The 12,215-nt window shown below is 34.9% G+C and overlaps 1 protein-coding gene across 1 annotated transcript in view; it reads right to left on the reverse strand.

Annotated features, from left to right (window-relative positions):
* Nucleotides 1-12,215, reverse strand: part of NRDC (nardilysin convertase) — a 78,573-nt gene that overhangs the window by 31,143 nt on the left and 35,215 nt on the right. The window contains exons 9-13 of the mRNA XM_015566939.1: nt 10,890-11,012; nt 8,503-8,560; nt 6,307-6,380; nt 4,935-5,004; nt 1,459-1,536 (exon numbers count right to left, since the gene is read on the reverse strand). Of these exons, the coding sequence (XP_015422425.1) occupies nt 1,459-1,536; nt 4,935-5,004; nt 6,307-6,380; nt 8,503-8,560; nt 10,890-11,012 (403 nt within the window). The remainder of the gene's footprint in view (nt 1-1,458; nt 1,537-4,934; nt 5,005-6,306; nt 6,381-8,502; nt 8,561-10,889; nt 11,013-12,215) is intronic.

Consider the following 12,215-nt stretch of genomic DNA (forward strand, 5'->3'; position numbering starts at 1 on the left):
ACTCCAGCTCTGAGATCCCGGCTGGCTGAAAGCAGGTTTCTGGGGATGGTTTAGCTTCTATAATTGCAACATTGTTTTTTAGTGTGCAACTCATAGGCTGGCAGCAGCAGGCGGGAAACCTTGGCTTCCTCCATCACTGAAGCAAGCAAACCTCCTGTTCGCTTCAGCTGCCTGGCTGTCGGCCGCCATCTTGGTTGGCAATTAATTTGCATATCTCGCTGATTAGCCAATGGGAAGGGTAGCAAAGTTACAGTTAATTACCATGTTTCTCTATTATTAGATAGGATAACCATGCCCTCTCAGCTTCCTTTGAATGTTCTAGCACACACTAATGTTTTAAAGTACTTATTTAAATTTATAATGTACCTTTCCATTCTTGAATTAGTGTATAAAAAAGTCAAAGGAATTACTTTAATGTATTTGTCCTGATGCTAAAGCAATATTTCTATTATTTTATTAGACAATTTAAACACACGCCTAAAAGCATTAGGAAACATTCTGCATACTAGTATACTGTTCACGGTCCCACATACTTTTATGATTTATCGCCCAATGAAGTTCTCATTAGTCTACCTTTTGGGTTGTGAAAGCTTAGAGATCCTCAGCATGCATGTATGCATTCATTCATTCATTGTTAATCCTAACCAGAGGATATTTTTCCATTGATTTTTAGAGAGTAGAAGAGAGAGGGAAAGACAGAGAGAAAGAAACCTCAATGTGAGAGAAACACATCGATTGGTTGCCTTCTGCACAAACCCCAACTAGGGCCTGGGCTGGGGAGGTGCCTGCAACCAAGGTTTGTGCTCTTGATCACATTCAAACCCAGGACCCTTTGGTCCACAGGCCGATGCTCTATCCACTGAGCTAAACCAGCGAAGCGATCCTCAACATTTAAATAATTGACTTCCTTCAAATCTCAATTCTTGGTTAGAACTAACTTTTGATGCAATTCTGTAATCTATTACTTTATGATTTTTTAATTTTTGTGTACAACTACTTCCAACATGGACTAAAAGAGGACTTCCAAGGAAATACACAAATATAATTCAGCCATAAAAAAAATCTAGGTTAGCCCTGGATGGTGTGGTTCAGTTGGTTGAGTGTCGTCCATGAACCTAAAGGTCACTGGTTTGATTCCCAGTCAGGGCACATACCCAGGTTACAGGCTCAATCCCTAGTTGGAGTGCGTGCAAGAGGCAACTGCTCGATTTTACTCTCTCACATCAATGTTTCTCTTTCTCTCTCTCCCTCTCCCGTCCTCTCTCTCTAATAAGTCGATAAAAACACATTTTAACTAAATAAAAAAATAATTAGTTATTAAAGTGACTATAATTAAGCATTAGATTTGATTCTAGACTTCCTGGCTGATAAAGCAAAAAGAGAAAAGAATGGGTTATATTAACACTTATTGTCTACTATTTTTCAGAGATTGCTATAATTCATTAATTGAATACTTGCTTTTTTCTAAGATAAGAAAGAATGCTGCCTTTGCCTTCATGTCCAACCAGCCAAGAAATATAATGAAGTGGCTTTACCCTTTAAAAAAAAATGTTAAGGTTAGAAATTTTTTAAAATAAGGTATTAATACACCAGAAAACCATACTCTGAGACTACAATATTTGAGAATATGATTATAAATTTATTCTCACATAAATTCCACTACACATGAAAATATAATTAATTTGATAGTAGCAGGATAAAAATATAAAACATGGTAAAACTGAACTTCACCTGAAATCACTGAATGAGTATAATCATTCCAAAATTTAAGACTACTACTTTTCCTCTTGGACACCAAACTTATTTCTCTTCATAATAAAATCTTTCATTTTTGTTTCACTCAAAGTGGATTACAGATTTTTTATCATTTTAGAACCTAATGCAATATGAATCATTTTGCTTCTGTAAAAGCTTTTAGTATTCCATCATGCTCTTCAGTAAACTGAAATGTGCTGCTTTAGGGGTCAGAAAACCTAAGTTATAGTTTTAGTTTTTCCTTTAAGTAAATGCTCTTGAGCACGAAGCTTAGCCTCTCTATGTTTTTCTTTTCCTCTTCATTTGTCTAACTACTTTCTCATGGAGTTTTCATGAAAATGCTTTTATTATATAATAACTAGGGGCCCGTTGCACGAATTCATGCCCCAGTGGGGTCCCCTCCGCCTGGCCTGCAGGATCGGGCCGAAACCAGCTCTCAGACATCCCCTTGAGGGTCCTGGATTGCGAGAGGGCACAAGCCAGGCCAAGGGACTCCACTGGTGCACAATTGGGGCTGGGAGGGACAGGGGAGGTTGGCCAGCCAGGAAGGGGTTGCAGGAGGGCTCCAGGGCATGTCTGGCCCATCTTACTCAGTCCTGATCGGCCAGACCCAAGCAGCAAGTTAACCTACCAGTTGGAGCGTCTGCCCCCCTGGTGGTCAGTGTACATCATAGTGAGCAGTTGAGCAACCTTAGCATAACATTAGCATATTACTACACTTTAATTGGTTGAATTGGCCGACAGGACCCTTCGTATATTAGGCTTTTATTATATAGGATATTCTTTAATAATCTGAGTAGTTATATATTATGTTATTCATATTGTGTTTTTCCACTGGATTCTACTATAATTTCAGAAATATATTTCTACCAAAACAAAATACAGAAAAATATACTGGGTTAGGAAATTTAACATTCTTAAATCTTAAAGTTACTTCACAGAATTATATTCAGTAAACTTTAAAAGTCAAAATATAGCCGAAACCGGTTTGGCTCAGTGGATAGAGCGTCGGCCTGCGGACTGAAGGGTCCCAGGTTCGATTCCGGTCAGGGGCATGTACCTGGGTTGCGGGCACATCCCCAGTGGGAGATGTGCAGGAGGCAGCTGTTTCTCTCTCATCGATGTTTCTAACTCTCTATCTCTCTCCCTTCTTCTCTGTAAAAAATCAATAAAATATATTTTTTTAAAAATAAATAAATAAATAAAAGTCAAAATATAATATGATTTCAACTATGTTAAGCAAACCCCAAAACCAACACAACACTGTTTAAAGTCTGATTTTGAACTATATCTATAGTGAGACTGATGGAGGGGAGCAAATCAGTTAAAGAATGAACCTAGCTGATTACACATTCACATCTGAACAAAGCTAACTGTACTGTATTTGGTAACTCTGGAGGGACAAACACTTGACTTTTGTGAAAAAGGGGCTCCAAAAAAAGCTCATTTATTGGGAACTCACATAGTTGGAAATGCAAAATAACTCAAAAAATAAAAACTAGAAGGAAACATACAGCAATGTTAATGGTCTTTGGAAAACAGAATCATGGATGACTTTTTTCTACTTTTCAAGAGTTCTACAATGAATCACCTTAATAATCAGTCAGACGGTGAACAGGTTTTGTTAATCAAAAAAATAGAAAATGTGCCTGGCCAGCGTGGCTCAGCATTGAGCATCAACCTATGCACCCGAAGGTCACAGTTCCTATTCCCCGTCAGTGTATATGCCCAGGTTGTGGACTTCATCCCCAGTGTGGGGCATGCAGGAGGCAGCCGATAAATGATTCTCTCTCATCACTGATGTTTCTATTTCTCCCTCTCCCTTCTTCTCTGAAATCAATAAAAATATTTCTTAAAAAAAATAAGAAAGTAGAAAATGTGATCTCACTCATATGTGGAACCTAAAGAACAAAATAAACTGATGAATGAAATAGATCCAGAGACATAGAAACATGGATCAGACTGTCAAATCTCAGAGGGAAGGCAGGGGCTGGGGGTGGGAAGAATTTAACCAAAGAACATGTATGTATATATGCATAACCCATTAACAAAGACAATAGTGTGGTGAAGGCCTGGGGCGAGGGATGGGTATGAGCTAGAAGGGGACAATGGGGGGAAAAAAGGGACATCTGTAATACTTTCAACAATAAAGATTTTAAAAAAAAGAGAGAAAATAGGAAATAAGAAGTGTTTTATATTCATTATTTTTATGTCTGAACAATATAAAACTATTGATAATGGGCCTATATTTGAGGACAGAGACCAAGAAAAGGAGAAAGCAGAGCTTTACTTTTTATTTAATATCCTTTGTCCTATTTTAATATTTTATAAGCATGCATTATTTTTATAATAAAAATTTAAAACAAACTTTTAAATATGTATGTAATAATATTAACACTTTTGGGGTCACTAACATATCTATAAAATCAATGTATATTTTTTGTATATTATCCTTTTGAATGTTCTAATACATACATTTTTTTAAAATCAATTTTTACTGCACTTAGGCAATGCACATCAGTTTCTTTCCTTCTGCTTATTGGCATGTCCTCATAGTTTTGTTTTATTGGTAATAGTTTTTAAAAATAGGTTAAATTTTTATCAGTTTATTAGCATTTGTTTCTAATTAGAAAAGTATTTATAGGCATTGACTGATCTTTATCTTTAAAGAATGTCTTGACCCATGCTATATTGTTCAAATAAGTTAACTATATAAATAAGCTGAAATGTTTTCCTAATTTACATAAATCTGTCCCAACTCATAGTTAGACTAAGTCCTTGATATTTATGCCGTAGTCATATTCTAGGCTCAAAATTATTTAACTATATTTTTGACAAGTTCAAACTAAATGGTCCCAATTGGCAAATACATAAAGCAAATATATTTTGTACTCAAACGTACTAAAGAAAATAATTACAAAAGTTAGTATTCACACTAAGCTATTTAATTTCAATGACTCAGGAAAGGCAACCAGTTACAAGATAATTCTAGTTTTTATACCCAAGAAGACATTAAAATATATAGCAAGGCTTGACAAATTCAGTGGTGAGGTCTCAGTTTACCACATTACCAGTGTTTATAAATCCAGAATTCCCAAAATTAAACCATTTAATATGCTTTAAAAAATATGAATGTCACTCAGTAATTAATGGGAGTAAATTTTCTCTTGAGCTCTTACCTGTAATGTTGCTGTTGAGGGGGAAGTGCCCATGTGATGGTCAGAGCATGAATTTTTCTAATTGGAACAACTAAAAAATATTTGAAGAACAAATATAAGACTTTCTACATAACTTTGACTATGTTACACAAAATTTTTTAAATTCAATTAATTTCATCCTCCAATAAACAGGGTAAGGTTAAATACAATACAATTACTATTTCAAGTTGCCAATTTTCCAATTTGAATAATGCAATTTTTGGAACTTTCTTTTCAATTTGGTTTCACAGGTACAGTAGGCATGGATAAAAGATCAAAACATCAAATGCTCCTAAGGATGGATTCTTTTTTTGCAAGAAAGGATACAGGACTAAGGAGTTAGGAGACCCATGGTTGAAATCCAGCCCTACCACTATCTTGCTATACATGTTTATTTAATCTCAAGAAAATCATTTGAATTTAAATCTTTTTGGATCTGTTTTCTTATGGTAGGTGAGGGAATTAGGCTGCAGTAACTCTAAGATTTTTTCCAGTGCTATTATTTTATGATTTTATGAAGAGAAAATCTAAAGCCAGAAAGAGTTGTACCAAATATAAGTCAGCTTAGATATGGCACCAACAGCAGACAAAGGGTGTGACAAAACAGTCACTTCTCAGAGGAAGGGAAGAGGGAAGAGACTGGCAGTGGGGTGAAAGAGGAGAGAGGAATACTTAGCTAAGTAGGAGAAAGAAAAAAACCTGCCATAATAAAAAGAGCAAAGAAAGAGAAATGGTGAATTTCAAATGTTTCTGCAATATTTGTTATAGGCAAATTGCTACGTAAATTATAGTATATGTGATGGCTTATTGGCCAGTTACTACAAATGTAATATTAAATGAAAAAGCAAGAAATAGAGGTGTATATACTTTACAATCTCAACTACATTAAGGAAATATACCTAGAGAAACTCAAAAGGAAATTTGACAAAATGACTTGTCTGTATGGTAAGATTGAGGGGTGATTTCCCCTCCTATTTACAAATTTTTCTTCAGTTAACAAAAATGGTTTTTTATAATAAAGATACAAGAAAATAATTTCCAAAATGTTTTCCCCTCCTCTATTTCTCTCTTTTTAAAAGCAAAAAGAGAGTGGAAAATAGATAAAATGAAATAGGAAAGAAATGAAGGACATAAGGGAACAAGGGGAAAAAGGGAGAAAGCATCAAACAGACTCAAGTAGCAGCAGACCAATCTGCTGTGCATTAATGGCTAACTGGATCTCCACTGTCCACCTACTCCCTTTCCAACCTAGCTGTACTTTCCATTGTGTTTTCATTTTCAAAGAAAATTGGCAGCCTCAATTAAGTTTTAGAGAATGTACTAAAGTTATTTCAAGAATCTTTGATTCACAAACCTCTATAAAGTTTGTTAAATGCTGGTGTGTCAAATGGATCCGTTAAATGGCCAAAGTTTGGTTTGGGTAACCCACTGAAAATAAAACAAATACATTAAAATTTAATTGGCAAAAGCCTTTATAAGCAGTATCTTTAGGGATACCTAACTGATAAGTTATTTACAATCCATTCTACATATTACTGGCTGAAAAGCATTCTAGGCGTAAGTGAATAGATGGCAATAAAGCTACAAATCTTGAATTACACAACCTGTTCTTAATCTCCGTCCAAATGACAAAAATATCTTTAAAACTCACAATAAAACAATAAATTAAAGGGTCCTCCCCTCCCAATATTTATTGCCTCTCTCGACATATTCAACTTCAGTTATCCTCCTATACAAAGCCGTTTAAGAAAGAAAACTTAGATATAATTTTTTAAATTCAACAAACATAAATGACGTGATTAAGTATAAAGCACTATATTAGGTACTTCGGTATTTAAAAGACTTGACTCGCCTTCTAGAAGTTTCCTATCTGGCTGAAGATATTGTAACTAATAATGGTCAATATGAATAATTTCAAATATCTAGAAAAAGTTTTAATCTTTATGATTAAGAAACCAAAGTTAGTGAATACTAAAAAAATTTTTCAAAATGCTTATCAGGAATTGATAGGATCTAATGAATACCTCTAATTCAATTATACCTCTGATTTTTATTAGTAAAGTTTCACAGTGAAACATGTTTCAAACTGACACTTGACATTTCCATAACTCAGCGATTTTCTCATCAAAACAAACAAAACAAAAACTTGCAACTTTGGCATGGCTTTCATTATCTTTCTGTACATAAAAAGTACCGCTAATTACCAATGGAAATTAACATAAAGCCAAATATGTTACTATAAATTATTCTAACATTTTTTTAAAAATTTATTTTATTGATTTTTTACAGAGAGGAAGGGAGAGGGATAGAGAGTTAGAAACATCAATGAAAGAGAAACATCGATCAGTTGCCTCCTGCATACTCCCCACTGGGGATGTGCCTGCAACCAAGGTAGATGCCCTTGACTGGGAATCGAACCTGGAACCCTTGAGTCTGAAGGCTGATGCTCTATCCACTGAGGCAAATCAGTTAGGGCTTATTCTAACATTTTTAAAGCAAATTTTTCTTTTATAAGTTTACAATAAATCATGTCTTCAAATGAAGAAATGGAAAAAGTCATGCTTACTCACCCGATATAAGAAAAAAACTGATGTCATTTATTTTATAAAAATGCAAACCGTTAGGAGTGGGAAGAAAGACTTAATTGCTTCAGAATTAAAGTTTTATTTGTATTCCTTATAACACAAAAATGTAACAATAAAGTTTCAAATGTTTTTATTATTTGATGAATTTAGGTGCACAAAAAATAGCTTTCTGAACTGGAACCCTATATATAATTTCTAATAAAAAAAATTGGTTCAACTATATGAAACTGACTTTTCAGACAGTATGATGGAAAATCAATCATCTATAAGATTATTTCTTTTATGGGGAAAAGCATTCCAAGTTCCAAACAACTGACTTAAAAAAAAACTTTCAGGCCCTGGCTGGTAGGGCTAAGTGGTTAGAGTCAGACCGTGCACCGAAGGGTCACGGGTTTGATTCTGGGTCAAGGGCATGCACATGGGTTGCAGGTTCTATCTCTGGGCCTAGTCGGGGCACATGCAGAGGTCTCTCTAACATCAATTCCACCTCCCCTTCCACTTTCTCTAAAAAATCAATGGGAAAAATATCCTCAGATGAAGATTAATAAACAACAAAAAAAAACTTTCAAAAGATAATTTGTTCTGAGGCAGGGGATACAAATATATATATTCAACCTGCCTCTCATAAAATACTCACTTTCATATAACACTTTCCACAATAACAGAAAAGCTCTAAATAAATGTAAAAAGAGATTTAAATTCTTCAGAATTACTGCCTACCTTAAAGTTTATAAATTATGAACTACAGAAATATGGAGATTTAGATTTCATCTTATTTTTCCCACTCCGACTCAAAAGCTGTGCAATCTTACTAAACCACTTATAGTTCTTAATGACCTCTTTAAAAAACAAACAAAAAGAAAATAAACAACACAAAGAAAAACAAAAAACCTTTGGAACTCATATAAAAAGATATGGTCTCTTTAACTATAAAGGTATATGATTTATGAGAATAAATGTCTTACTTGTTTGGTATCTGAGAGAAGATTTCAGTAACCCACTTTTCCAAAGTATCCAGTGTTTCTTGGGAGGGAGAATGGGGAGAAGACAGGAAAATGCAATTAGATTTTTCACAGATCTTTAGCTATACATAAAGGGATACTTTAATTTGGGCATTATCTGCCAGTTCATAACCAGCAATAACAGGAAAAATAAAAATAGTTAAAAAAAATTTTAAGAAACATATAATTTTGTTAAGACTTCTTTATTCCTCCCTAGTAAAGTTAGAAGAAGCACACAGTTTTAAAAAAAAAAAAGATTGTTTATCATTAAGCTACTATGAAGGGCCAAGAAATAAGAATATACCAACCATCCTCTAAGGAAGGTTCCTTCCAACCCACATTACACTGACCCTTCTTCTTGGCATCTCATCAGTACTTTTTCTTTTTTAAATATTACTATTTCTAATAATTTTTTTAATATTTTATTGATTTTTTACAGAGAGGAAGGGAGAAGGATAGAGAGTTAGAAACACTGATGAGAGAGAAACATCGATCAGCTGCCTCCTGCACATCTCCTATTGGGGATGTGCCCGCAACCAAGGTACATGCCCTTGACCGGAATCAAACCTGGGACCCTTCAGTCCGCAGGCCGACGCTCTATCCACTGAGCCAAACCGATTAGGGTTCATCAGTACTTTTATACTGAATTTATTTTACATTAATTTATACTTGATTAGGTTTTAATCCACAAGTCTTAAGTTTCACATATATATAGCCAAATCATATATACATGATTTCTATTTTCTAATTCTTTATTATTTCATACGAAATTCTAGTAAAACAGGAGAGCTAAATAAAAAAGGAAACCTTTTAGCTCTATCCCAGTGACTCATTACCATCACTGGACAGTATTTGTTAGTTCTACCAGAAATGTTTCACTAATTCTCAAAAGATATGCTCCAGGATATAAAACACAAGATGAAAATTACACTAATTAAGTTCTGAATTTATTCTACACTATTTACAGAGATATTTAACTCTTAAATGGTATAATAAATGCTAAAGCTCCAAAATCAATGAGTTTAAATTATAAAAGGCTCTCATCAAATATCTTGGGGCTTATTTTAGAAATTTGCAATAATCACTAATATGCTCTTACTTTTATCATCATAAGAGAAGAGAATGCAAAAGAAACAATACCTAGTGGAAGAAAAATGCATGTTCACGACAGATTTGGAAATAATAATTAACTAAGTATTATAAATTAATATTACACACTGAATATGAAATTGCCTATTTTAACAAACAGTGTAAAATGAATCTAAATGCCCATCTACAGTTTGAACAAAAGAATCTACTAGAACATATCCATAATTTTACATTGATGTCAACTTTAATAGACTAATTTTGATTCTAAATGCAAAAATGTGTTACATTTAAATGCCTAGTCAGCTCTGACCTGAATTTTGATAATGAAAGAACAAAACATGCCAAAACTGGTTTGGCTCAGTGGATGGAGCGTCGGCCCGCAGACTGAAGGGTCCCAAGTTCGATTCTGGTCAAGGGCATGTACCTGGGTTGCAGGGCACATCCCCGGTGGGAGATGTGCAGGAGGCGGCTGATCGATGTTTCTCTCTCATCGATGTTTCTAACTATCTCTCTCCCTTCCTCTCTGTAAAAAATCAATATATTAAAAAAAAGAACAAAACTTTATAAAAATAAGGATATTAGGGTGAGAGGAACAGTGTCTTTTTTTTGTAAAAAATGTGTAAACCATACAGTATTTCAAAAGGAATAGTTTAGCAACTGATTGACTTTGAAAAATAGCCAAAGCTGACTGAAAAGTAGAGAACTACTATGATTTCTTTAATGAGAAAAAGTTAACACAAGCTACTGAAGATAATGATAAAAGAAGGAAAAGAGTATAGGAATTAATCAGTATTTTACATTTAAGATACTACCAGCATTACCATGATGGAATTCAATTAATAATGCCATTTTACTGGACCCAACATAAGGATGAAAAGCAGACACCTTCCCCTATAAGAGTTTATCATCAATATGGATTAAATTCACAATGAAAGGTAACAGAGGCAGTAGCTGAATGTGACTTAAAAAAAAAAACACAATTTGTGACCTATTAGTACATTAGTATAATTCACAGACTAGCTTAGAATACAATCTGTCTATAAGAGAAAACAACATTTGCTGATAATAAGATGATTTTATGCTTCCCTGAACTTAGCCACTTGCTATGTAACCTCTCCAAATTCTGATTTCCTTTAGTTCATAATTAGGATCAAGCACTAAAGTTATTAGCAGTGCACTCACTGCAACACTGGTCAAGGCAAACAAATCCAAAAAAAAAACTATTTCAGAGTAATCCTAAGGGCCATAGTAGGTAATATTACCTTTGGATTGAACCACTAATGTCATGTAATGAGAAGAGTAGTAACGCATCCAGAATTCTCTCAGTCTAGTATAGGTATCAATATTATTCCTTTTTGGCTCATGTTTGAGAGTCTCAGCATTTCCTGTAAAAAGATGAAAAATATTATAGAAATAAAGTTTACTTTGCTCAAAGTCTCTATCCCAATAATGCATACTCTGCTACTATATATAATTAACGAAATAACCCAAGTGACTCAAGAATATTGAACCAGTGTATAATAGTAATAATACCACTCTAAGACAAAAATTCCCAAGAAACAATTCTGAGATATATTTTAACACATAAGATATTAATAACCTCTAGTTGGTAAAACCTTAGCAACAACAATTGCCTTAAACTTCCTTTCTTAATAATTAGTCTACCATTCAAATCAGATTTTATCTCTGGATTACTTTTATAATATTCTGTATAATTCTTAGAAATAAACCACATAAAGCATGGATGCCATATAAAATGTTTATAACTGTACAAAATATACAGAGAAGCAAAACATCCTTTGAATGAAGTGCCATTTCAACCTATTCACCCCAGATTTGGTCAAGAGGATTAATATAAGGCTGTAACTGATATAAAACTAAGAAAATGGCATTATTAAAAACAGATACCATTTCAACAGCTTACCAGTTAAACAAAATTAGGTCACAGCTCAAAAACTATTAGAGAAATAATTGCTGAATCTCTGTTGATAAACGGAAATGTCAGGTTGGGGAAGAGAACAGATTTTATAATCAGACTAGTGACCCAGTGCATGGATTCATGCACACTGAAAGGAAATTAGAAAGTGGCCAGCAGGGCGGGACTGGGTGAGATGGGCTAGACATGTAGACATGCCTTGGAGCCAACCTCCCGCGATCCCTCCCTGGCACCTGGGACAGCGCCACAGCAGAGTTAAGGGGGTCCCTTCGGCAGGTGGGGTCCCTTGGCCTGGCCTGTGGGGATAGGACCAAAACCAGCTCTCCAACATTACCCAAGGGGTCCCGGAGTGCGAGAGAGCACTCTGCTAAGTTGCTGTTATACAGGGTGTGGAACACAAACACAAGTGTGCAGTAAACCAGATTCGGTCCAACAGTGCGCCAGCAACAACATAACCCACAGCCGAAGGTGGAATCACACGGCCCTGCAAAGAATCGGGCTCCCTCCTCTCTGGTTCCAGGGTGCAGCTCCTGTGCTGTCTGCCCCCTGGTGGTCAGTGTGCATCATAGCAACTGGTCAGAGGGTTGGACACTTAGCATATTAGCCTTTCACACACACACACACACACACACACACACACACACACACACAC

Source organism: Myotis davidii, unplaced genomic scaffold (assembly GCF_000327345.1).
Source record: "Myotis davidii unplaced genomic scaffold, ASM32734v1 scaffold79, whole genome shotgun sequence".
Lineage (NCBI taxonomy): Eukaryota > Metazoa > Chordata > Mammalia > Chiroptera > Vespertilionidae > Myotis > Myotis davidii.